This window comes from Trachemys scripta, chromosome 9 (genome assembly GCF_013100865.1).
Source record: "Trachemys scripta elegans isolate TJP31775 chromosome 9, CAS_Tse_1.0, whole genome shotgun sequence".
NCBI lineage: Eukaryota > Metazoa > Chordata > Testudines > Emydidae > Trachemys > Trachemys scripta.
In genome coordinates, this window is record NC_048306.1 from 53,981,383 (window position 1) to 54,009,055 (window position 27,673).

The following is a 27,673-nucleotide window of genomic DNA, read 5'->3' on the forward strand; positions in this document are numbered from 1 at the left end:
ATTCAGTATAAACTGTGTGAGCCAAATTACTGTAGTTGAGACCCAAACTAAAGGGCTGTAGTTGGATGTAGCTAATGCTCTTCAAAATGTTTCGCTCGACTCCCCTCCTCAGTCCCTGGGCTCCTCTCCAGGATCCCTGCCTTCAATTACCCAAGCCCCACTTTCTCAAAGGGGGTCATGACCCCTGTCTTATGGGGAGGATGTGACCCTGTTTCAGATAACCAGGCTTTTGATGAAGTGACGTCTGTGTAATCAAGGCTGCACTGTTCTAGCCCAGATGCTGGAGTCATTCCCTTGCCCTCTGCAGCAACAAATCTGATAAAAAATTTTTGAAAGATGCTGTCGAGGGTGCCAGACCCTGGCAGTTTCAAGCTTAATGGGAGATACCAGCCTGGATAGCAGTAGCCTCTTGCACTGGTCACACATGGTGAGGTTCCTGCCCAAACAAGCCCATGATGCAGAAGAGCTATACTGGAGAGGCCTGCAACTTACAGGGGGCTGAAAACAGCCCAGCACAGCATGAGGCATCACAGAGGGGACACTCATGTGATTGAGCTTGTAGTTAGTTGGACTGGAGTTCTTGCCATAGTTTATGGTGCTGATGGTCACCACAGGATTGGCCAGGCCCTTGACAGAGTATCACTACAGGGTTGGATACATTTCATGCTGGAACTTGGGCAATGATTTCGCTGGGACCTATCATGCTGAGGCAGAAGGCTCAGAATTCCCAGCGCAATGCCATGATGTTAAGTGATATGAAACTGAGCCAGATCAAAAAAGATTTCTGCCTACCACTCAAGGAAGGAATGACAGGGTTTAGCTATTTACCTCTGTCTCCGTGGGAACTCCACTTCACTGTCCACTTCTCCTTCTTCCTGTTCTGAAGAGTCGTCACCACTCTGGCAGGGGGAAAGAGAACTATGTTACTGGACTGATGTAAAACAATCATACAGCTACCTAGCTGCCACTTGGTTCTCTGGTACAAAGCCACTGCACCAAAAGGTTTCAGAGTGTTTAAAGTCAGAAGGACCCTTAGATCATCTACTTTGATCTCCTGTATATCGCAGGCCATTAATTCACACCCAGTTACCATCATATGGAGCCCAGTATCTTGGTAGACTAAACATTTCAGTCCTCAAGAGACTAAGCTGCTGTGTGTCACAGGCAGAGAACAGGGGGACTGAGGCGCCACCAATGACATATGCTAAGATGATCCCAGCAGATGAACCAATCCCTCACGCTACAGAGGAAGGTGAAAACCTCCAAAGGTCCCAGCCAATCTAACCTGCAGAAAAATTCCATCCTGACCTCTAATCTGGTGATCACTTAGATCCAGAGTACATGAGCAAAGCCACACTAGCCAGGCATCTAAAATACAAGATTCTCTGTACCACATCAGATCATTTGGTCCACCCCATCTGGTGTCCCTGCTGCTTCAAAGGAAGGCAAAAAAACCCTAACCCTCAAAATACATCTAGTTAATTACGCATCAGAGGAAAAAGTCCTCCCTGAGCCCTGCAGGGGAACAGCTGAAGCCATGAGGCATGAGATTAAATTATATTCATTGTCATAATGCAGAGCTGCAAGTGTTCGGAGAATGCTGAAGGCAGTTCAGAGAATCTGTTCTCTCCATGGCCCATGAAGGAAGGGAATGAACTACAGCATTCCAAACAAATAAGGAGTCAAAAACTTCTGCAAGCTAAAAGCTATGAAAAGCGGAATGGTGCAGGAAACTCTGAGATGTGGCAAATGTTTCACACTGGACGGACAGAGACGTTTGACTGCTGATCAATGTAACAAGAAATCCAACCAATCGGGTCTTAGAGTCATCATGCACGAATATTACAAAGATCTGAGTTAAAATAGCCAGGGCAACTTCTGAGATACTGGAATATCCCAGCAATATTCCTGAAATGGGACATTTAACAAAGTTTAGATCTTGTCTTCACAGGGACACTGACTGGCAGTATAATTATACTGCTATATTCTATGTTGGTATTACTCCCGTATGGATACTCTATTCCAGAAGAAAAGTGACTTGGTCCTTGCATAATTACTCTGCTTTGTGTTTTGCAGTGGGGTGATTTTTCTGGAACAAAGTCACTTTTTTTTTTTTTTTTTTTCCAGAACAGTGTCCATATGGGGAATTATACCAATATAGCTACCTACAGCAGTAGAATTCTGCCACTAGAGTTTTGCCAATCAATTTCCCTGCATAGACAAGCCAGAGACTGGCACAGTTTTACAGTCCTTCAAGTGACAAGATGACCAAAGATACAGAATTCAGCAGGGACTAAATAATGTGCTTTATTGTAGAATTATTAGTACCTAGTTTTGAAATATTCTTTGACAGCCACAAGATCACACCTGAAAGAAAATGATTCCAATTCTCTGTTTCTAAAATGATATCATTAGGGAGAGATGTACAGTACTTTGGAGTGATAATATTACATGACAAAAATACTGAAAGAAAGCTTATAGAAATGAGGTGGCATGAAACACAGCACTGGATTCTGGGGACATCCCAAAGGTTTATCATGATATTAGAAGCAGCAGAGTATAACCAGAAGAAATAAAACAAGTAGAATTAGAGTAATAAGGATACAGTCACATAGTCCCCATAACTCTCCGAAAAAGCTAGCTGTCTCTAGTCAATAATGCACAGAAGCAGGGGAGGTATCTGAGAAAATTAAAAGTGAGGATACACCAGAGTCTGAAGGAAGTAAAAAGGCAACTGTGACAGAATTGGAACTGTTCATTAATCATCATGAATATTGGATGTTGACCGGGTTATGGGGAAGTTTACTGTATAGTTTTAGTTTAATACGGGGCTATTGGGAAAACAAACAGAAAAGAACAGCTGAAGATAAGCCACTCCTCCACAAACATTTGAGGGTTGTTAAGAGACACTACCAGGAGAGGAAAAAGCCTGAGATATGGAAGATCAAAAGGACTATAACAGTTTAAAAAGAACACTCTCTCACAAGTTGTTGTTGTGCAGAGGAACAAAACTATGCCCATGTCTACATTACCGCTTATGTCAGCAAAATTTATGTCAATCAGGGGTGTGAAGAAAACACCCCCCGAGCGACATAAGTTGCACCTACAGAAGCGCCGGTGTGCACAGCGCTATGTTGGTGGGAGAGCTTCTCCCACTGACATAGCCACCGCCACTTGAGGTGGTTTTATTGTGTCAACGGGAGACCTCTCTTCCTGTCGGCTTAACGTGGCTACACGAGCGCTCTTACAGTGGCACACTGCATTGATACAGCTGTGCCACTGTAAGCTCACTAGTGTAGACATGGCTAAAGAGGCAGGTACCCATTGGAGGTGTTTGAAGAAGCTGGGCCTGCCTAGGCTACCATCACCCCTCTCCCCAGGCTTCAGACCCCAACCCCCAATGTCTACATGGCTATTTTCAGGGCCATAGCGTGAGACCCACAAGCCTGCAGACCCAGGCTCAGAGAATCACGGCCACAGGGTTTATTGCTATGTAGACATATCCTAAATGCTTTGTCTCTACTGTTGAAACAACCACTACCCTGATATAAGAAGGCTGGCTGGTCACTATATACACCACCAACCACAGACTCCTAAAAGGAAGAATCACAGACGTCAAAGCCAGTTGGACCTGTTGGGGTAAGTGGTGTTGATCCACAGGGTATGGCAACCCAGGGTCTTGTGTAAGAGTGGCACCAGGTAATGGCATAAGGCCCAAGACCTGAGCTGCACTCAGAGAGACCAGAGATGGCACAGAAGTGCAGCTAGCCGTGTAGCCATGACAGCATCACTGGAAGCTGGGAGCAAGCTAGCTTTGACAGTATGCTGAGTGCAATAATCTAGCCAAGAAATGATCAAGCATGGCTTTTGTATTAAGATTTGACTACAAATGAGATTTAACCACTTTCTCCGGTATTTTTCTCAAAATCTAATGTCCTCCTGGCAGACTTCATACAAATACCCTTTGTATTTCTCCTCCAATGTAGCTTGTCCTTTTCCGTGGTGACCCTCTCTTCTTATATCTTCTTTTCTATCTCTTGAAAAATTGATTATTTTATTAACTTACACACAAAAAGCTACATTAAAAAGAACATTATTAAGGTTGCAAAGTCAAGCACTGAAAAGTTAGGAAATGCCAGGCTGCCTGCAGAACGTTAATTTGCCTCCCTTGTGTATATGCATTATGATACATTCTTTAATTATATGACTGCCTTAACCATGACACCATCTTTTCTCTTTCTGCAATCCCCTGCCTTGTTCACTAAACACCTTCCAACTTCCATAACAAATGAGACAGGGCCCTATAGAAAAAAGCAACAATGATTCATCCCCAGAGCAATGATTCATCCTGTGTACTGACTGAGGCAGGGGTCCTGTGGAAAAAAATAGCATGTGATCATGTAATTAAAGACTGTCTCATAATGCATATACACAGGAAGGTTGATTTAAGGTTGCACAGGCAATCTGAATTCTGGCATTTCCAAACTGTAGAATGCTTGACTTTGCAACCTTAATAATGTTATTTTAACGTAGTTTTGTGTATGTAATTTTCTAGGGCTTTTTTAAAAAGCAACCTGGAAAAAAAAATCCATCATGGGGAAGCATAGCGCCAACCACATGGGCCATCATAAGTTTGGAAGCTTTAGATCCATTGTACTAACCTCTTCCACTTTAGCTAACAAAGTAACTGATAACAGTAGTAGGTTGTCGTCCTCAATATGGACCAGTCACAAGAGGGAAATGAGACATACATTTTGTCAGTGGGTTTCATAGCTATTTGTTGCCAGTACAGGAAATGTTGCGACTCAGGAATCCTCCACTCTATTCCAGGTTCTAAAAGGAGTGCACTTCAGTGTTGAGACCCTTCGGGTCCTATTCCCCCAAAGTCTGACATATTCTGTGCCCAGCCCCACCAACCTATGCTTGTCCCAGTACCAGTCTTCACCCCATCTCACTTCACCTTCACGACCCAGTACCATTTCAATCCCCTTTGCCCTGGTTCCAGTCCCCACCCTTGTCCCAGTCTCTCCTCTGGCCACCTCCCCAAGCCCAGCTCCTTTGTTCTCTGCATTCCAGCCAGGCTGGTTCCCACATCTCCTCCTTGTTGAGTGCCAGCAGGGGAAGTATTGAGAGCACAGAAGATTATATCCCTTCTCTCAGGTCTTGTTCCTGGCACCAAAGCACTCCCAGGCTGCAAAGAAGAGCAATTGCAGGGAAAGTCCTTCAGCTCCAGGCTGGAGCATGCTCAGTGCTAACAGAATCTTTGGGGTATTTAGCTGCCAAAGCCTCTATTGAGCATGAACAAATCACAAGTTTTGGAATCTTATAACTTGGGTAAATTTAGACAATCTCACAGGAATTCCAAAAGGCATTTTGCTGACACTAATGCAACATCTGTGGCAAATTTAGAGCTCCTGCTCCAAAGCATAGAGGAACTAAAAGGTTCTCAAAGAAATGGTTGTTAAGAATTTTTTTTTAACATGGGCAAAACAATATAATTTTCCCTGACTCTGTTCTGAGAAATGGCTGGACCATTTTTTCTGATTTTTTTTTTCTTTAAAAAAAAAAAAAACACCTTTAGTCAGACACTTGGCCTCGTAAGTTTCAGTCCAAACAGTTACTGTTTGGCAAAGTTATAGGTAACTGAAAAGAGTCTTATAATGGGAAGTGTTAGGCCACATTAACCATATGCAGTACTACTACCTCCACCTATAATCTTCCCAATAAAAACTACTTTAAAAAGGATGTCAAGGTTGCAAAACAAAGTACACAAATTAAAATTAAAGTTGCATGCACAACCTTAACTCTGCCCCTTTGTGTATGGATTGCTATACAAAGTTTTTTTACATAGTCAGATACTATCTCTCAAACAATACTATACCACATTGTACAGTTTTTTTCTGGAAAATTGTAAACATTAGACTATTGTTATTTTAAAGACTACTTTCCTGTCTTTACCTTTTGAATAGGTCTCGGTTTGCAAGGTAGCACTGGGGCAGCCTGGTGTTGAGGAGTGCCTAGCAAGGACACTGACTTGCAGCTGTTGAGGTCTTCCTCCTCCATCTTTTCAGGAAGCTGGGCCTTTTCATACAAGGGACCACATGTTGTTGATTCAGGGTGGTTCATCCCTGGTTCAATGGACGGCATCTGTTTCTGACCACTGTTCACCTGCCGGCACTGAGGACAGGGGTTGTGTGGGTCTGCTTTACAACACTGCCAGTGATCAACCTTGTGTTCCTCATTCTCCAAATTCCTCCGACAATCGGCTTCCATAGCAGTAGAAATGAGATCAGGGCTGGAGCCGGACATGCGCCTTTGGGCATGGTTACTGAGAGGGCTCCGCAGGGCTGCTGCAGGGCCAAAGTACCTCAGGTTGTTCGCACAGTTCGCGATGTCTTGCCCCTGGATGTTTAGCCTGGGGTGATGGCCATGGTAATGGGGGTGACTATGCTGCTGGTGCTGCTGTAGGCTGGGAAGATGAGAATGAGGATGATGATGATGATGAGGTGGCTGTGGTGAGTTGTCGTGGGCTGGCTGATTTTTCAAGATCCCTGCAAATTCATTATAGCTGCCTTTGCTGTTCCCTCGTCGGTGACGTGGTTTGCAGCGGTATCGGCCTTTGTTACTGAGTGTTGACATTTTGGGACTTCCTGAGACTGGTGAGCCATTGGGTGCCACCTCCGCACTGGATATGCCCTCTGATTTCAGCAGGTCTGGCCTGGGAGACAGGTGAAAACAGGATTTAACTTTGAAGGTAGAACTAACCCATGGCATCAGTCTGGGACCAGTGACTCAGTCAGCAGGAGTAAGCACAAGCAGCTGCACCAGACCCTGCTCTCTACAGTCTATGGACATTCTTTCCCTTCTGCTGATTGGCTGTTGGCTCCAACTCCCTTCCCTCTATCCCCACTCATGGTCCCTTCACTTCTGCTTCTCTCCTACCACCCTCCCTGGTCCCTGTGACCGATATCACAACCACATGCTGTACCTTTGGCAGAACATACTGTGTTAAGTTTACGTATCACTGTGGGCCAGGGATGGTTCATATGATTGTGTTCTACTGATGCAGGAGCGTTACCGCAGCACCTCCAGGAACTAAAACAGCATGGGGTGATTAAGGGGAATCACTCACGACTGTAAACATCTGCAGAGAGGTACCACCCATTGGAAGGCTTCCATATACTGGTTCAAGCTGCGTTTTCCAGAGATCAACAGACCAAAAAAGGGCTTTGGGCATAAAAAAAGTTATGTTTAAACTGACTCAGGGCCCTCTTTCTGATCCAGCAGGACCTTATGTCCAAGGTCCCCAATCCTTGTTGAAGGATTGGAAATATTTTGGCCTACTAGTGCCTCCTACGATTGATGGGGGATTCTGGGTATGTTTAGCATCCCTACTGGAACATTTATTGTTTTAATATTTTCTCTGTAATGCCTTTCCCTTAAGAATAAATGTGCTCGATTAGAAAGAGCTGTGAGGTAATTTGTAACTGCTGGCAATACACTGGCTCTTGGAGAGAAAACAATGCACAGGCACTGGACTTCATGCAGACTGGCTTGCTGGGGATATCACTGTGTAAGGCAGGGAGCTGTGCAGTCTTAAAATGCTTAGTCAGGAGGAAGAGAGACTCAGGTCTGCGTCCAAGAAAGGTGACAGCTAGGAGCTGGAAACCTTAGGCAGGTGCCCTTGAAGGAGCACAGGAGCAATTACCCAGAAACAGTGACAGTCCCCTCCTACCTTTCTCTACTCCCCATCCCTCCTCCCTCTTTGTCCCCTCCACAGCACTTTGTCTTTCCATTTAGTTAATCCCCTCCTAATACAGCCTCTTTTGTTTTTAAATTAAAAACCCCACTAACTTCCCACCAATAAAGCATGACACTAACACATCTGCTTGTATGTTCTATCCCCTTCCCACACCCTTTGTCTTGTCTATTTAGCTTGTTAGCCTTGGGGCAGGGACTGTATCTTTTGACATGTCTGAGCAGGGCCCAGCACAATGAGGTCTCCAGGTGGCACAAGACAAACAATAACAGCGGCCAGTTCATTTCAGCTACACAAGAATAAACATCAATCATTGATTGTTAATCAGTGTGTAGAGTCCCAACCACCGAGAAATACAAAACGAGGGAAAACGGCTGAAAATCTGTCTGCATGAGAGTTGCCTGAGGTCACGCAGGGACTATGGGGCTGAGCTAGGTGCCTCAGCAACAAGGCTATACTTCCAGATGACTTGGATCCTGTTTCTGGCCACTCTCCACATTCCCTCCTGCATTAGCGTCAGGGCCAGCGATGAGCCGGCATTACATTTGCTCAGACTAGAAGATATTTGTTTCTCCCTGCCAGCCCTGCAAACTCCAGGGGGTTCTGAGTGTCATGCTGGGTTCTTTCTGTCTCCTGAATCACCACCAATAAAAAGATTCTGTGGACTCAATGTTTCAACAGGGTTGCCCACGTGTAACTGAGGGCAAAATTTGTCCCTACAACATGAACTTAATTAACAACTGTGTTGATGGTGTGGCAGTCAGACTAGAGTTCAGCTTACTCACTCCTATCTGCACTGTTTCTGCTTTGCTAGCAGGACTCAAAGGACAGAACCCCGCTTGGCATTGAAGCAAGCAGGCATATTACAGAACACACAGAGGAAGCAGATCTGTTGTGCCAGAATCAGCCATTTTCACCCAGTCACATTTCCAAGACGAACTACACTGTCACTCTCTTGTGTAGGACTTGCTTCCCTGGCTAGGATTTTGTTTTGTGCAGAAGTTTCCTACCGTTTCGTCTGGCTCCCTGGCTTATGAGAGACCCCTTTCCTCTTCATCAGCTTCTCTACCGCAATGGGGTGGATTATTGGTCTGACTGGATGACGTTTGTAAGTCCCAGGATATTTCTTTTCCACAGCTTGTTCCCGTCTGAAATACGGAACAAAGAATAAATCCCTAGTCTCCTCTCTGTAAAATGGAAGTTACTGCTGGATGCAGTGGCGGATTAGCCACTAGGTCAACAGAGCCTGTGCCCAGGGGCCCCAGCCAATTGGGTTGGGGCGCGGGGGCTTGCCCTGCTCTGCCCGCCCCTCTTGTGGCAGAACAGGGCAAGCCCCCACATCCCAACCCCGCTCCCCAGCAGGAGCGCCAGATGGGTGGAGCAGGACAAGCCTCTGCACCCCAACCCTACTCTCCGGCAGGAGCGCCAGGCAGCGGGAGCAGGGCAAGCCCCGACCCCACTCCTCGGCAGGAGTGCTGGGCAGGCGGGCGAAGCGGGGCAAGCCCCTGTGCCCTGACCCTGCTTCTCGGCAGGAGCGCTGGGGTGGGGGGGTGGGGGGAATTGCTCTGGCCCAGGACCCCACAAAATTGTAATCCATCACTGGCTTGATGGAAAAGCAGCTGTGGCATAAATGGTGCTGCACACTGCGTGCTTGTTTCACGGACTGACAAGGTGCGTGGTGTGTTTTGCACTTAGAAAGGGCCTAATTATTTTCTACGTTCTTTGCAGGGAGCAGGTGTCTTATCTGTGGCCCCGGTACACAGTTTAGGGAACACCGTCTCCTCTCTTTACAGAGGGGCTGATGGAAGGGGCCATTTAACACAGTTGGTAGCAAAATATGAAAGCTCTCTTCTCTCAGTCATCAGCTGCAGGATGAAAAGGAGGATGTTTACAACAAGGAGTCTGTCATTCACCATCCGTAAAAGGAATACCCTCCAATCTGGACAATGACTTAGAGAAATCAAGCAGAGACTCAGCCGCCTGGTCCTTTACCCAGGTCTGGGAGCTTGTTGCTAGAGGCTCAATCTGAAGGCATGCAGAGTAGTTTATTTATTCCCAGTTCAGAACCATCTCCTGTATACAAGCATATGTGCATGTATGTTCCCCTCTCCCCAGATATACATACTTAATAAGCTCCTTCTCGCGGACCTCCAGCTGCAGCATGATGGCGCTGAGCTCCATGTACAAGTTATTGGCTCGCTCTAGCTTCCTCTCATAATGTTCACGGATATCTAACGCGTGCCTGTTAACAAGAAAGGAAAACTATGGCTCAACTGGACAACCCGGGGATCCTGACCCAAGAAGGGCAGAATAAATGTGTCTTATTTGAGAATGGGGGAGGGGTAAGCCAGCAACGTTCTATGGTCTAGTTGTCACTAGGGTTTATCTCGACAGGCCAACACATGTGAAAATTACCACTTTAGCTAATGTGGCTAAAAACACATCTGTTTTCCTGGTGGGGTTGCTCTTGAAGTGCATTTCTGCTTGGGAGTGTGCATTTGCAAATCAGGAGACAAGTTAGAGGTTAACATTTAGAAACAAAGGGACCTGATTAGCTCTGAGAGAGGCAGGGGGGTCATTACATCTTACTGTGGTCAGTAGCCCCAAGGGGGTAGAGAGGTGAGGGGTGAGATCCTCGACAGACCTGAGCTCTTCTCTTCGGCGACGAATTAGCTCTTCATCTAGCCGGTGTATGCAAGTTCCTTCACTCTTAATTTTCTCAAAGTGCTTCTTTACTTCTTCTCTCCATTCAGCCTGTGGGATGGCATTTTATATTCATGGTTACACAGCCTCATGATTCATGGTAGAGACAACTCTGCAGCAGAGGAGTTCATTCTTCTATTACTGGGTCATTCCCATACTCAGGCTACCATTTACGCGTGTCTCATCACCTGTCCACCAAAGAGCCTCTGTCCTGATCTGTCACACCCCTGCAGTACGGAGCCACCTTACAGCCCATCCATCCCAGTCCTGGCCTGCAGCTCTCTTTTGCTATTCCAGCATTAGGGCTGCCCTCAGCGATGCCTAGTAGTACCACTTAGAGCCAGGCATAGTGCAAGCAGGCATCATGCAAGTTTGCACACACAGCTCTGCAACGCACTCAGTCCTGACCTGCAAAATTCCCTGTTATCCGTGTTCAATCTATCAAGACTCTTAAAGTTCACCCACCCTGCAAGTATGGAAGTGCTCTCCAGGTTCCGGCTCCCCCACAGAGACTACAAAGCACATCATATGGAAGCAAATGTCCACCTGGCATTAGGCGTCTCAAAGTCATTTCACATGGCCCCTGAGTTAGATCTGAATTGTGCCATAAAACCGCAACATTCCCTGTCCCTCAGTGAGTATGTACTGTGAGATCCCAGCTCTAAGTGGCTATTGCAGGCACTAGGGCCATCAACATTGGGTGACTGTCTGGTAAGCTAAGACTTGCATATGAGCTGTTTAGTGATCTTAAGATATGTTTTCTCTGCAATGCCTTTGTTCTGAATAAATAATACTTATGAAGCCTACAAAGGCTGGCTGGTCACTGGTTAACCCTGTCATTGCTCCCAAAAGAACAGGATGGCAGGTGCTGAACTTAAACCGGGGTGCTAAAATGATCATATTGAATTGCAGCCTAACTCCCTGCTCTAGAGGGAGAAAGTCACAGAACCTTGCCCCAAGTAAGATGATAGCTAGAGACCTAAGCCTGGTGCCTGCCTTCAAGGAGGTCACGAAGGAGTGAGAAATGCAGTTCTCTCGGGAATTATGACATCAGGGACTGAAAGTGATGCCCATACCACTCCTGTATTCTGCCCCTGCTCCCTCACAGACAGTCAAACGGGTTGTGTAATGAACCCTAGATGCCAAGTGGGTTGTGTAATGAACCCTACCTAGTCTGCTTCCTGCAGAAGCTACATAAGATCAGCAGAATAGTCCTGTTTCTCACTAAGCCCTCCCATCCTGTCACATCAGTTCCCCACAAATCAAAGCCAGGGCATGCCTGCATTTTTGCGCTGTGCAGCCCACCCAGGACCCCAGTCCCAAGGTCTCAAGCTGCTGCCAAGAGTCCCAGGAACCCCATGGACATAAGCTCTGCTGCCCATTGTAGTTCTATCTTAATGAGTGTTTGGTCACTTCCCAAGTCTTTGAGGCCTGGTCTACTGGCACAGTATTAACCCTCCAAAGAAGTCCCTAGCCCTCGTGGCCGTAATGCATAGAATCACACTTTGTGTGCTCACTCACCATACAGGATAGAGGGGATCATCCCCGTCTGTCACCCTGTGAGCAGCTGATAGGGCCAGGGAGCTGGGACCCTGGGGATTCTTCACAGCTGTCTTTGTCTCCCTGCTCTAGGACAGTTGTGGTTTGGCTGCAGCCTGAGCTTGCTGATATTGTTCTGTCTGTCTGGTCTGCAAATGCTGTAAACTGCTATAAATGTCGGACTGCAGACCAGGCTTGCTGGCCATTTGTAAATTGCATCAAGGCCTATTGGGCTGCAGGCTGAACTTGTAGCTGCTGCAGCTATTGTTGTGCTATTCAAGACTTCTTCCACTTCTGTCTTTTGGGTAAAGGGTGTCTGGAAACACCACTTCTGGTACAAATGTCCCCACCCTGTTTTCTGAACACAACAGGTGCATACACACATGGTTTGTGTCCAAAGCATAATCCCTTCCTAGCACAAGCCTTTATTGTTAACATAAATAGTAAAACATATGCCTCAGCCTAAGATTTTTCTGAGGTTGGCTTATTATTTCATTTTCCCTTGCAAGACCCTCCTGTCCTTGCCCTAGTCCTCTCTTTCCCCCTCAGACACAAACCAACCCATTTCATCCTGGGCTGGAGTCCCACTTGGTTTGGCTTCCAGGATGAGTCAGTAATGGCTATGAGACCTCATAGCACTCCAGCTATGGCCAGTCTGTATTTACCTGGGATTTGAAATAAGTCTCCTGAGGGGTGCCAAGAACGTCAGCAGATGCGATGTCTAGGTGCATCAGTGTCTGTCGGAAAGAGGGACGGTTCCGGGGCTTGCTCTGCCTGAACAGAATAACAAAGTCAAGTTAAGGAGACATGCTACAGAGTTAAAATCACACTGAAAGTGTTTTACCCACTACTGGTACAATCAACCCTATAGGTATTGTCTTCACTAGCCAGATTGACGGGCAGTGATCGATTAAGCAGGGATCGATTTATTGTGTCTAGTCTAGACGTGATGAGTCGATTCCCAAGCTCTCTCCCATCGACTCCTGTACTCCAGCTTGGTGACAGGCGCAGGCAGAGTCAAGAGGGGAGCGGCAGCAGTCGACTCACCGTAGTGAAGACACCGCGGTGAGTAGATCTAAGTACGTCGACTTCGGCTACGTTATTCACGTAGCTGAAGTTGCGTAATTAGATCAATTCAACTCCCCCCCCCCCCAGTGTAGAACAGGCCTTAGATTGCTGTAGCTGGAAAAGAGCAGAGCAAAGAATTCTCTTTCCCACCCAGGGTGTTTCCTTGGAGCACTTGACAGCTTGCTGTGTGTAAGCCCTTTCACTGGTTGCTCTGTAGTCAGTTTTCCCTTCTACAACAACAGGGCAGAGAGAACATTTGTAAAACAGGAAACTGTGATTGTAAAATCACAAAAGTCAACAGGTAGCTCAAGGCAGGCAGAAAATGAATCTACTCTAACTTATTTGGTGAAACTGACTAGATTTCAGCCTGGTGTCCCTTGAGTTTCTGAATCTGTAACTGACATATTTAGAGCACCCTCCTGAAAATTACAGGTCAGTGAAGAATAGTCAGCATCACAGCATTGGTTCTTCCTCATTTTCCTAGTATACTAGCTAGGACGGATGACTGCTCCTCTTGGCTAATGTAGGAGAATCAAGGTATTCTTTAATATTCCATTCCCCTTAGGGATTCCCTGCCATTAGTGAGACTGAAGTATGAAGACTCAGCATTAACGCCCTTCCTAAGAACAAGACCTTTAGCTCTGTAACCTAGCAAGAGGAATATATGGAGAACATGACCCACAACCATATGGGTAAAGTCCCCAGTACAGCATGCAGCTGGATTTCCTCTATAACTAGCTCATGACCAGCCATTTTGACAGAAGCATCTAGGTCCCCAATAGAAACATATTTCCTTGGGAAAACTTGATGTCAAACTTGCAGGTATGAGATGCAGGTCGAAAAATAGGTGGATTTGTCTGCATGTCATATAGAGAGTTTCTGTGCATATGAGGAGGTATGTAATTCTTAACTAACAAACAGCTCATAGACTGTTCTGCCCCAAGAGCTGGTAGCTGTGGAGCCAACAGATGAAAAAGAATTTGCCAGGATTGTATTAATGGATTCACAGATTCTAGGGACCATTGTGATCATCTAGTCTGACCTTCTGTATAACACAGGACACAAAATAATTCCTAAAGCATTTTTTTTAGAAAAACATCCAATTGTGATTTAAAAATTGCTGGTGATGGAGAATCCACCACAACCCTTGGTAAATTGTTCCAATGGTTAATTACTCTCACTGTGAAAACATTTACAGCTTATTTCCAGTCTGAATTTGGCTACCTTCAACTTCCAGCTATTGGATCATTTTATACCTTTGTCTGCTAGATTGAAGAGCCCATTATCAAATATTTGTTTCCCATTTAGGTCCTTATACACCCTGATCAAGTCACTCTCAACCTTTTTTTTGTTAAGCTAAATAGATTGAGCTCCTTGAGTCTATCACCGTAAGGCAGGTTTTCTACTCCTTTAATCATTCTCAGGCTCTTCTCTGAACCCCTCCAATTTACCAACATCCTTTTTGAATTGTGGGCACAAAAACTGGATGCAGGATTCCAGCAGCAGTGACAAATACAGAGGTAATATAACCTCTCTACTACTACTCGAGATTCCCCTGTTTATGCATGCCAGGATTGCATTAGCCCTTTGTGCCACAGCATTGCACTGGGAGCTCCTATTCACCTGATTATCCACCATGACCCAAATCTTTATCAGAGTCACTGCTTTCCAGGATAGAGTCCCCCGTCCTGCAAGCATGGCCTACATTCTTTGTTCCTAGCTGTATACATTTACATTTAGCCATATCAACACAAATATTGTTTGCTTGTGCCTAGTTTACCAAATGATCTAGATCACTCTGTATCCGCGTATAATTTATCACTCCCTCAATTTTTGTGTCTGCAAACTTTATCAGTGATGATTTTGTTTTTCTTCCGGGTCATTGATAAAAATGTTAAACAGTGTAGGGCCAAGAACTGAGTCTTGTGCGACCCCACTGGAACACACCTACTCAATGATGATTCCTCACATAAAGGACCAGAAAGAGGGGAGACATGACTGCTAACACAGATGGGACAGAGTCAGACAAGATTGTTGGGGCTTCTAAGCTCTTAAACATTCTTGCTAATTTGGATATTTTCACCCTCAGACCCCAGAATTTGCAGGGAGGGGCTTGAGAAGGTGTCCTGAGTCCGGGAATAATATAGATCAGGGAGCCAAGAGGCAGCATCATCCTCAAATTGACACAGAGAATTAGCTACAGCACAGAGAGGGCGCACCTCTCCAGCTCCCAGCGGAAACAGAGAGCAGACTGCCTCTGCTGCAGATCGCAGCCTCCCCTTCTTTCGCCACCTAGAACCATGCCAAGGCTGAGAACTGGGTTCCTCCTCCTTTGCTCCTATTGCTTCCAATTCTTCCATCTTCCTCCTCCTCTCCACTCAACTCTCCTCTCTTCCCACCCTCCGAGCAGCTGTTACGTACCACCCACCTAGCTCCAGATCCACAGTCCTCTCTGAGTGACTCCTGGTTCTCCCGTACTCAGCCATGGTCAGGATTAGCCTTTGGCCACCTGCCTCTTCGCCCTCACCTCCCCATTCGATCTGCAGCTCTCCAGCATCTCTCTCACTTGCCCAGGTCGTCCCCAAGCCCTGCCGTGTCTGATCTCTCCATCGCTGAGTTCCTTTCTCTGACCACCCTGGTCTCGTTCAACATCGACAGCATAAGTAAGTGCATGCTGTTTGTAGGAACTCCAATGCCTTGCTGGTCACAAGTCATTTTGCTTCATGGCAGCGGGACATGGGATGTCAAATCCAGCATAGTGTGCCACCAGCACACGGTCGCTCTCTCAGCAGCAGTGGTGTTTTTTAAAAAGAGAACTTTCCTCTGGATCCCACCCTCCAGTCCTTACTCAGGCACCATTCCCAATGACCCCATTGGGAGTTTGGCAGAGCTAGGACTGCAGGATCAAGCACCAAGTCTGTGCAGGAGATGTGGCTCTTACCATGTTTGCTTCATGAGGATTTTGAACCCATCTGGACAGGTGGAAGGGACAGGAAGGTGCAGGCTGTTACTGCCCACTCCCCAGATGATAGCTGAGGAGTCTACATCCTTGTATGGAATCTCTCCTGTAAGCAGCTCCCACAAAACTACCCCAAATGACCTGTTGTAAAAACATAAGGACAAACCTTCACAGTGAGTTATACAGGTTGTGAAAAAATTCTGTAACAGACTCAGACTTGCTGTTTGGTTATCAAAATGGGCAGCAGGTTACATCTGATTTTGGATCTTGAAAATGGATTAAAGAATGGTAATGTTCATATATTCATAAGGGTGTTATCCAAGGATATTTTACACTTTGTGCAGCCTTTCTCTGCCACTGTCCTAGCCTTTTATCCACAGTTGCATCGGTTTTAACTTTCACTTTACACTGAAAAGCTAAACCAAATCCTCCTCCTTTTGAGGTTTTTCATCTCAAAAGGATATGAAGTTATGAGCAAAATACAATGGAATATCATAGTCTTGCCAATTCCAGTAAACTAAATGGCAAAGTTAGTTTTCCAAACTGTAATCACTGTTGATCAGGGCTCCTTTGCTTTGGGACAAAGTGAGAATTTATGTGTATCATGATAAACCAGCTAACAGATTTCCTTTGGGGGTTGTTGTTTTTTTTTTAAAGCAAACACTCCCCCTGCTGGCGTGTTTGCTGAACTATCCATGCCCTCTGCAGACAAATGCTTCCAAAGCTAATGAAACACAAAACAACAGCAATTATTACAATGTGAAAGTGAGGAAACAAACACAGCCACTGTGTAGGTGCCACTATTTGGACATTTCAGACTCCGTTGGAGATTCCCTCTAGTCCTAACTTGAAGAAAGATGAACGAGAATTGTGTTAAAGCCAATCATGGCTACAGAAGTATAAGGAGGGTCTGTCCAGAGCAGGCAATCCACACTACAAGAAATGAAAATTACAGATAAGAAAACTAAATTTGTCTTTCTCCTGTAATGAATCCAAGGCTCCAGAGCGAAGTCAGAATTCACAAAAGGTAGCAAGGAATGACTGCCATCTACCAACCACATAGAGAGCATCATAAAATAGTAAACTGATGCCAAAATGGTTAGTACAAAGACAAAAGAAAGGTAACCAAGAGACAAAGAAAAACACTCACTGAATAACCGTTCCAGAAGCTAGAATTAGCCTGAGATGCAGAGATGTGGTAGTGAGTTTCAAAGTCCAAATTTACTATATCCCAGAAGGAATAGCATCTTTCTATCTCTTTCTCTACATATCCTTGCACGCTGACTACATTTCCCAGACCTGAAGAAGAGCTCTGTGTAAGCTCGAAAGCTTGTCTCTTTCGCTAACAGAAGCTGGTCCAGTAAAAGATTTTACCTCACCCACCTTGTCTTTCTCATATCCTGAGACCAACCTGGCTACAACAAAGTTGCATGGAACAGAAGAACATGATCCTGTGTTTATTCACTATTTTAATTCTTAAAGGGGCAGGTTTTTGGGACCCACTTCTATGAGGTGCTAAGGACCTTCATCTCTCATCATCATCAAACATCTAAATACACTGAATTTTTATTGCTTTCATAGCCCCACTCCTCATTGTGGAGCATATAATTAGGGCCCTACCAAATTCACGGCCAGGAAAAATGCATCACGGACCGTGAAATCTGGTCTCCCCCATGAAATCTGGTCTTTTGTGTACTTTTACCCTATAATATACAGATTTCACAAGGGAGACCAGCGTTTCTCAAACTGGGGGTCCCGATCCAAAAGGTTACAAGATTATTGGAGGGGGTTGTGGTACTGCCACCCTTACTTCTGCACTGCCTTTAGAGCTAGGTGGCCGGACAATGGCAGCTGCTGGCCAAGGGCCCAGCTCTGAAGGCAGCAGTGCAGAAATAAGGGTGGCAATACCATCTCATGCCATCCTTTTTTCTGTGCTACTGCTGGCCGTGGCACTGCCTTCAGAGCTGAGCTCCTGGCTAGCAGCTGCTGCTCTCTGGCCGCCCACCTTGAAGGCAGTGCCGCTGCCAGCAGCAAAGAACTAAGCGTGGCAATACCATGACCCCCCCCCACAATAACCTTGCGCCCCTCCGCACCCTTTTTGGGTCAGGACCCCTACAGTTACAACACCATGAAATTTCAGATTTAAATATCTGAAATCATGAAATTTATGATTTTTAAAATCCTATGACCGTGAAATTGACCAAAATGGACTGTGAATTTGGTAGGACCCTACATGACAGCACTGCTTACCATATATCCACTTTTTCAGAGACGGGCTCATTCCGTATCACCTCTGGGGCCATCCAAGCCACGGTGCCCGCGAAGGACATTTTTGTACTTTTATCACTGAGTTCTTTAGATGTACCAAAATCTGAAATTTTTACTGCATCTGTATGAGTAACTAATACACTGGAGAGAGAGGGAAAAACACAAGGTATCAGCAATGAGAAAACGCTTTGCACTTCCATAGCAACTTTCAGAAGTGGATCTTAAAGTTCTTTGTCATCTACTAACACTGCCAGGTATAAACTATACCTATTTTAACAATGGGCAAAGTGATGGTGTAGGAATTAGTGGTTTATCTGGATCTAGCAGCAAGGAACTAAAGCTTTAAAACAGTTTGATCAGTAAATGGACTTAATTTGCTAGTTTCAGTAAATTCTCTCCCTTTGTTCAGAACAACTTTTTCCTGTGTAACTCCACCAGATCCAGTTGTTCTGCCAACACGGGAGGGAGTCACAATTACCTCTTCCTTGCTTTGCATCATAAATGAGGTAGTGCTGAAATAAAATCAGTAAAGCAATCTACACTAACATTTTTGCTTGTCTGTCTGCAACCCTACTGATCAAGGGCTCCTGGTTTCCATCATTGCTAAAGCCCACTGCCCCATAAACTACACTGTTCTGGAAACAAAGCTCCTCCCTCTTGGAATCCAGCTCAAACATTTCCTATATAAAACCTCAATTTTAACCACAGTCACTCAAGATCTTAGTGCAATAGCTGTTGTTAGCAAACACTCTGTTTCAAATCAGTATGAAGCATTGGTGAGGCTGTTTGACAAGGTCAGAGTACAGGGTTAATAATACTGCAGCTTCAAGATGAGTTACCACAAAATTCTTTTGATTTTTTTCCAAACTCTGATTCTAAATTCTAGGGGCCAAAGTCCATCCTGGTGTAAACGGACTGTAACAGAGTCATAACTGGGAACATCAAGGTTGACTATATTTGGGGGACTTTCAAATTTCTTTTAAATGCATGTTTTAACACAAAATGACTACTAAGACAGAAGATGTAATTAGCCATATACAGGTATGTACTGTATACAGCAGAGATCGGCAACCTTTGGCCCATCGCCTGCCAGGGTAAGCACCCTGGCAGGCCGGGCCGGGCCGGTACCTGCCACATCCACAGGTTCGGCTGATCGCGGCTCCCACTGGCTGTGGTTCGCCGCTCCAGACCAACGGGGGCTGCGGGAAGCAGTGGCCAGCACATCCCTCAGCCTGCGCCGCTTCCCGCAGCCCCCATTGGCCTGGGACGGCAAATTGCAGCCAGTGGGAGCCGCGATCGGCCGAACCTGCGGATGCGGCAGGTAAACATACCGGCCTGCCCCACCAGGGTGCTTACTGGCAGGCCGCGTGCTAAAGGTTGCCAATCCCTAGTATACAGTATAATTAGAGGTAACAATTACAGAAAAATGTAGAACTATTTGTTGGAAAATTTATCTTGATATTCAAACTAGCAATAATAAAAATAATAAGTGATGTAATAATGATAACCTCACTGCCCAAACAATGTAACACACCATTTAAAACATTTACAGTCAAATACAGATACAATAACAGAACCACAGTCACACCGCGTGCTGTAAACAGTGAAGGAAGGGTGAGGCTGAAGCAATGTCCAGGGTGAACGAGATAAGGCAGCTGGGCAGTATCAGCAGGGGAGCAGGTGCAGGAGAAGATACACATTCACAAGAGCAGGAGATGAGACCAGAACAAAACAGACACGAAGGACAGACAAAATAAAGAGCAGAAGGAGACAGAGTGATTCACTTTTTCAAAGGGGCAAAATAGCCATCTCATTAGCAGACATGTTTCCCTACTATTACTTTCCCACATAAGCAACTGGTTCAGTTGCCACAGGGATGTTATGCTAGTATAAATGGGAGCAGAGATGGTCCATGCAGTTAAAAACAAGTCAGAGGAATCACAGGACAAATCTCTCTCAAGTTATGGGCCAGACCATGAGAAAGTTTAAGGGCCCCTGATTTAGCTCGATATCCATTTGCTGGAGAAATTCACTCAAAAATCTACTTTGTTAGTTTTAAGCACCCAAGGACTCACTTTGGTGACTTGAGGTCTCGGTGGATGATTTTATGAAGGTGTAAATAATTCATTCCACTTGCGATCCCTGTGGACCAGTCCACAAGCAGCCGAGGCGTGACTTTCCGACCTGCTCGTAGCACTTCATAGAGCTGTCCATGTGCACAGTACTCCATGATAATACAGTAACATGGGGCTTGAGTGCAAACTCCCCTGTCAGAGAACACACACAAACACCATACACATTACTGCAAATCAAACCCAACACTCAGTATCAAAGGGATTCTCTGAACTCAAAAATATACCATTGTGATCATGAAAGCTCACTGACTTTCATGGCAGGGAGCTGTAGGGGCTCAGCAAATATGAAAATTAAACCATTGTTCTTTATCTGGAACGTATCAACTGTGCACCTGACTCATACGTGGAGAAATTAAGTTTCTCTAAAGAAGCAGAAGCTGCTCTGTAGGTTTATGTCTTTGGCTTTTATGTTCTGATATTGACCTTCATTCTCCAGGGATACAGGCACAGGAACGCAGACATTGCCATACAGGTCTAGATCAGACTACAGAGCCTCCTGGTCAAGCAATGACAGGGGCTTCCAATGCTTCACAGGAAAACAAAAAATATGCCTTAGTAAATGCTCAATCAGGAAGAGCTCTGGAACACCAGACACATGGCAAATACAAACTTTAGTGTAGTTCATTGCCAAAATGCCTGAAGAGAGCTAACCTTCCATCAGAAAACTTCCATTCTATGAGACCCCATTAGTCTCCCAGCATTTTGATTAACCAGCTAATAATGTGACACTATTAGCTTAAAAGTAATATTTCTGTTACTATTTCCTCTACATTTTCTCCTCCTCCCTTCCCACTAAGATTACAGAAAACAGATCCATCTCTAGTCAGCAGGACTTAGACTTTATTTTTTACTTCGGGTTTGTTTGTATTTGTTTGTGTGGTGTTCCTACGTCAAAGTTAGGTCAAAATAGTAGGTTTTATATTTATTCCATATATTGTCAGACATGCTTTGGAGAAACATGGCTTGTGTTCATTCAACCACTGCAGTCACCTTCTAACTTGTCACATAATTCGTTTGGTTGGCTTGCCTTCTACTAAGTCACTCTGGGCTCAGTTTTACAGTTGTGTCACGTGAAGAGCTCCCACTGAATCAGCAGGAATTCCACATTAAAGCAGCTCTAACCTGGACCTTGTATTAGTATTCAGCCAAGTTAACAGAATAAGGGTTCATCTCCACTCCATTTGGAGCTAAATTCTTACTAACACTCCTTACAGTAAGGAAATCATTTCTGTCCACCATATATTTTAGTACTATTCAAAAATCCTCTTGCAGCAAAAGTTAAATTAGGTTGGGAAGTATCTGCAGGCATCACTTGGATAACAAATGGGGTTAGGAGTAAAATCTACTTAGATTATTTGTCTGTACTATATGGTTTGTCTCCTTAGGACATGAACTGTGTCCATGTTTTGTACAGCACTGAGCATATCAACCATGTCCAGTAAGTAACTCCAGTAATAAATTACCTACTTACACCACAGATCTGCAAGACCTGGTTTTGCTTTATGCACACTTGTGTTATGCCTGCTCCGAGAAGATCTGTGGCAAGTTCAAGTACAATTCAGTTCAGTCTTTTAAGAGGACGAGGGCAGTAGAGACTGATAGTACTGAGGGAGCTCTTGCCTTTATGTTTTGCAATAACATGAATTCAGATCTGGTTAATGGCAAAATTCTGTCCTTGCAGCAAGAACATTGTTGGAGGGAAGCAATAAAGTTTTGGCTTTAGGAAGGGTCCATACACCATCCTGCCAGCCCAGGCTGAATGCAGTGTGCAGAATACCTCATTCTGTCCCCTAAAAAGCAGCATTTCCAATCCCCACGTGTGCTGCTGACTACAGTATACGTGCAGGTGGATGGGCCCACACCAGCACAGCCAGCACACACCCCATCAGTGCATCAGCCACGCCCTGACCTAGCACTCAATAGATACTGACAAGGAAATCCTCCCCACTTGCTGTGAGAGAGAGGAAGAAGCACCCTCAGAGCTCTTCTGATTTAAACACACCTGTGCAACATAGAACGCAAGTTGCCCTGAGTGTTCATACTTTCATGGGATACTCGCATAACACAGAGTTAGGCTTGTGCTTAAATACCTTGAAAAGTCGGGATTTAACTAAAAAGCAGGTTGGAAAAAAGGCCATGTCCTTTAAGACATTCTCTGGCGTATGGGCCATCTCAGAGAGTCCTCAACCTGCTGAGGAGAGCACACCATCACATAGCCCTCTCAAATCACATTTCACAGAGCCTTGCAAACTTGTCCTGCCGAGATCTGCTCCTAGGATGAGACCCTGAACCTGTCCTGATGCAGGCAAGCTACAGCCCAGGAGGAATCCTTGGTAGTCCCTGGGAATTTTAAAACCTAAATAAGGACAACAGTAGATCTTTCTTTGTTCGCTCCCAGACAGTTATGACTAGAGAATGCACCTTCCACAGAGTGTGAGCTACACCAATTGCAAGACTGTGCTCTTGTGCCAGTCATCTAGATAAGGACAGACCTGCATGCCCCAGTGACATGGATTAGGCACCATCCCAGCCAGTTACTCAGTGATCACCCACGGATTGCTGCCAGTTGGAAAGGGAGCATTTTGTACTGGTAGTTGTTGCTGCCCACCATAAACCTGAAGCTGTTCCTGTTCTCTTGTCTGAATGTTCTTGGTTCTCACCATTGTCTTTAAATAGCTTCACTAAGCATAGCTGGAGCCCGTGGAGCACAGTCGAAGGAGCAACTCATACTCACTCAAGGGGGGGAGAGGAGTTGCTCTTCTGATCAGATCTGTTCACTCTGCCTGACTACAGCTCTACGCATTGCCTTCCTTCTACCCAGTAGTGAGGCTCTCCCCGATGGACAGGACAGGAAAAGTTTCCCATGGGCTTTGTGCAGGGGGAAATCTCTGTGGCAATAGTTTCCCTGGTCTTTCCTTTTCCTGTAGATGTGCGAAGTTCACAGGACTGTGTTTTTGTGTGTATGAATGTCAATATGACCTCTCTGGGTTGGAATGTTGCACGCCACTTAACAGTGCCCACAACACTACATATCTCTTTGTGAGAGGAGGGGCAGAATGCGTTTCCAGTTTTAACTATAGAAGATTGGATAAACCAGAAGGTAATTCCTGTACTCGGAACTCACCAATTGGCCAGGACATGATGGCTAACAATGCCTTCTCTTGGGAAAAAACAGGTTATTACTTTTCTAGTAATTATCTAGATAACAGAAGTCATGACCTACTTGAAGGCTATGATGTTAGGATGCTTCAGCTTCCGCAAGTGCTTGATGTCTGTTTCATTCTGTTCTCTCACTTTCTTGATTGCCACCTCCTCCGCTCGGAATTTGCCTAAGAAGACAGCTCCTTGTGCTCCACTGCCCAACCACTGCAGCTCTGAGATCTCCTCAAATGGAACTTCCCATGTATCTGGTAATACACAAGCGAGGCACACAGCTTAGAAAATCTCCAAGTTCATGCAGTGCTCTGCTGCAAGGTCATACCAGAGACAGCAACTGTCAACTCCTCTGTCATCTCTTATGACCTTTTCACGAAGTAGCTCAGTAACACATTCAAAATCCTTGTGAGCTGCTGATGTGATACAATAAGTTAATATACTAGAGACTCTCACATCTGAGGATTTGGAGAGTGTCCCTTCTTCGGTGAAGTTCAAGGAGGGAAGGAGGGAGGGCTGTACAACATTAAACATATAACTATAGACAATCCAAACACTCCGATAAAAGGAAACGTTTAAAATCCACAATGGCCAAAACAAATTGAAGGGTTTTTCTACTGGAAAATCAAAAAATCATAGAAGCGTAGAACTGGAAGGGACCTCATTAGTCATCTAGTCCAGTCCTCTGCACTCAAGGCAGGGCTAAGCTATAACTAGACCATTCCTGACAGGTGTTTGTCTAACCTGTTCTTAAAAATCTCTAATGACAGAGATTCCATAACCTCCCTGGGCAATTTGTTCCAGTGCTTAACTACCCTGACAGTTAGGAAGCTTTTCCTGATGTCCAACCTAAACCTCCCTTGCTGCAATTTAAGCCTATTGTTTCTTGCCCTACCCTCAGAGGTTAAGGACAACAATTTTTTACCCTCCTTCTTGTAACAACTTTTAATGTACTTGAAAACTGTTGACATGTTCCCTCCTGCCTTCCCCAGTCTTCTCTTCTCCAGACTAAACAACCCCAATTTTTTCAATTTTTCCTCATAGATCATGTTTTCTAGACCTTTAATCATTTTTGTTTAAATGGAGTAAAACAGGGCATAGAAGGGAAGGCAATAAATATGGAGCCAACAGTGGGCAGAGTATAAAACAGTGGTGGGCAACCTGCGGCTTGCAATCAGATTACCCTGATGGGCCGCATGCGGCCTGCAGGCTGCAAGTTGCCAACCACGGTATACAAACTAAAAGCTGTTTAAAAAGCTAGCTAAGGTTGCTCAGTGACAACAACTAAGTTACCTAACACATCATTTGGAAAACCCAAGCACCTAAAGCAAGATAAGTTAAGTACATCATAAGAATCAGAGGGGTAGCCGTGTTAGTCTGGATCTGTAAAAAGCGACAAAGAATCCCGTGGCACCTTATAGACTAACAGAGGTATTGGAGCATAAGCTTTCGTCGGTGAATACGTCTGATGAAGTGGGTATTCACCCACGAAAGCTTATGCTCCAATACTTCTGTTAGTCTATAAGGTGCCACAGGACTCTTTGTCGCTTTTTACATCATAAGAGTTACACTGACCACATAATAAAACACACACATTTTTCGTCAGAATTACAAAAAAATGCATGTTTCCTCACATCGCAACTTGAACTCTGCCCCACAAATTGTACTTTGATATATACTATTTTTATCATCTTGATTTCAATATAAGGCATACATTTTTAATAGAGTAAGCAAGCACTGGAACAATTTATCGAGGGTTGTGGTGTATTCTTTGTCACTGACAATTTTTAAATCAAGATTAGATGTTTTTTCTAAAAGATGTGTTGCTCTAGGAATTACTTTGGTGAAGTTTTCTGGCCTGTGTAATGCAGGAGGTCAGACTAGATGATCACAATGGTCCCTTCTGGCCTTGGAATCTATGAATCTCTAATTTTTAAAGGCATATAGTTAAATGGGAAATGTCAGTTAACGTATTTGTTCGCAGTGTTGTAATAATGTTGGTCCCAGGATATGAGAGACAAAGTGGATGAGACAATATCTTTTATTGGACCAACTTATGTTGATGGAAAGCTTGCAAGGTCCTACTCTGCTTGGCTTTTGGCTGTCCTCACTTTATCCCTACACTTTCTGACCTCCAAAGGTAGCTTTCCTTGCTCATCCACTCTTCCATTCCTTGTAGGCTCTCTCTTAATCACCTATTTGAGATGTTTGCTCATCCAGCTGGGTCTGCAACAATTCCCTATGAATTTTTCTCCCTTGCTTGGGATGCAGGCTTCAGATAGTTCCTGCAACTTTGATGAAGTAATTCCAAGACTCCTCCACATTCAGATCCTTGAGTTCTTCAGTCCAGTCCACTTCCCTAACTAATTCCCTTAATTTTTTTTTTAAAGTTAGCCCTTTTGAAATCAAGGACCCTACTTGCAGATCTATTTTTAGATCTATTTAGCTTTCCATTTAGTTCAAAGTGAATTAGCTCATGATCACTTGAACCAAAGTTGTCCCCTACAACCATTTCTTCCATGCAGTCCTCACTACTCACTAATACCAAATCTAAAAGAGCATCGCCCTTGTTGGGTCACTGACTATTTGATGAAGAAATCTGTCAGCTATCACATCCAGGAAAATCTAGGCCCTACTATTATTAGTAGCACTTGTCCTCGAAGCTATAGCCGGGAAGTTAGTCTCCCATAATCACACAATTCCCAGTAGTATTTATTTCATTAAAAACATTAATGAAGTCTATCCATATCCAAATCAGATCCTGGGAGTCTGCAGAATATGCCAAACACTATCCCAGGGGAACCTCTAGTAGCTTTCTTTCCCAAAGTGATTTTGGCCCAAACAGGCTCTGTCTTATTCATTCAATCACTTCTAATTTCTTTAGTCTACCTCATCATTAATATACAATGCTACGCCACCACCTTTGCCTTTATTTCTTCTTTCCTGCACAGCACACATCCTTCAATACCTGTACTCCAGTCACGACTACTATTCCACCATATTTCTGTTATCCTTATAATATCTTGTATCAGCGGGGTAACCATGTTAGTCTGGATCTGTAAAAAGCAACAAGGAGTCCTGTGGCACCTTATAGACTAACAAATGTATTGGAGCATAAGCTTTTGTGGGTGAATACCCACTTCATCAGATGCATGTACAGACCCACGAAAGCTTATGCTCCAATACATTTATTAGTCTATACGGTGCCACAGGACTCTTTGTTGCTTTTTATAATATCTTGTTTCACTTCCTGCACCAGTAGTCCTAGTTCCTCCATTTTGTTATCCAGGCTCCTTGCATTGGTATACAAACATCTTCATTGTTGCTGCTTGGCTTCGCCCACATTCCTTTCCCAATTGGGTACAGTCATTCTACTGCCAGTATCACCTACCTGTTAGTACTGATAACAACGAAGCTATCGTTCCTCTTATGTTATGCCCACTGCTGTTCCTTTCTCCATTGCTGTATCCTTTCTTTCTTGATTTTCCTCCCTTGTAACATTAAAATCGGGCGTGGAGATTACATTAGCATCTCCCAACAATCTTCCCCGAGTTCCTGGTTTAAAGTTCTCTTTATCATTTGTGCCAACCTCTATCCCAGAAGTCTATTTCCCTCCCTACTCAGGTGGAGTCCAGCCCATGATAACAGTCCTCTGACAATGAATGCCTCCCAGTGGTCAAACATCCCAAAGCCCTCCTTAGAGCACCACTGTCATAGCTATTTGTTGACCATCATAATTTTGTCTCACCTTTGTTCTCCTCTTCTAGGAAAAGGTGGCACTCACCAACAGCACACACTAAACCCCAAACAGGAGACTTAGAACTGTCTTTCCCATGAATAGGAACAGATTTACATAACTTTAAAGAAGTATTTAATGTCAATTAATGGAACTGCCACTCAGTAGAAGAAAATATATTTACAAGAGCCTCTTCTACTTATCAGGTAGAAGCAGGGTAGATGTGGATTTCCCAGTTGAGTCTGAGAGTTAGCAGTGACTGATTTTCAAGATAAGAAGTTCAGTTCAGTCAGGGTTCAATCAAGTTCAGTTCAATCATCCAAGGTGGTATTTACAGCTGTGGTGTTGTGGTT

General features: G+C 44.7%; 1 protein-coding gene across 6 annotated transcripts in view; it reads right to left on the bottom strand.

The window, feature by feature from the left end:
* MAP3K13 (mitogen-activated protein kinase kinase kinase 13) overlaps positions 1-27,673 on the bottom strand; it is a 128,855-nt gene that overhangs the window by 12,669 nt on the left and 88,513 nt on the right. For all 6 annotated transcript variants that reach the window (XM_034780865.1, XM_034780862.1, XM_034780864.1 and 3 more), the window contains 10 exons: positions 23,655-23,838; positions 20,372-20,563; positions 18,279-18,437; positions 16,011-16,169; positions 12,667-12,775; positions 10,404-10,513; positions 9,885-10,001; positions 8,770-8,907; positions 5,959-6,718; positions 829-899 (listed from right to left, as the gene is read on the bottom strand). In XM_034780865.1, coding sequence (XP_034636756.1) covers positions 829-899; positions 5,959-6,718; positions 8,770-8,907; positions 9,885-10,001; positions 10,404-10,513; positions 12,667-12,775; positions 16,011-16,169; positions 18,279-18,437; positions 20,372-20,563; positions 23,655-23,838 — 1,999 coding nt within the window. The remainder of the gene's footprint in view (positions 1-828; positions 900-5,958; positions 6,719-8,769; positions 8,908-9,884; positions 10,002-10,403; positions 10,514-12,666; positions 12,776-16,010; positions 16,170-18,278; positions 18,438-20,371; positions 20,564-23,654; positions 23,839-27,673) is intronic.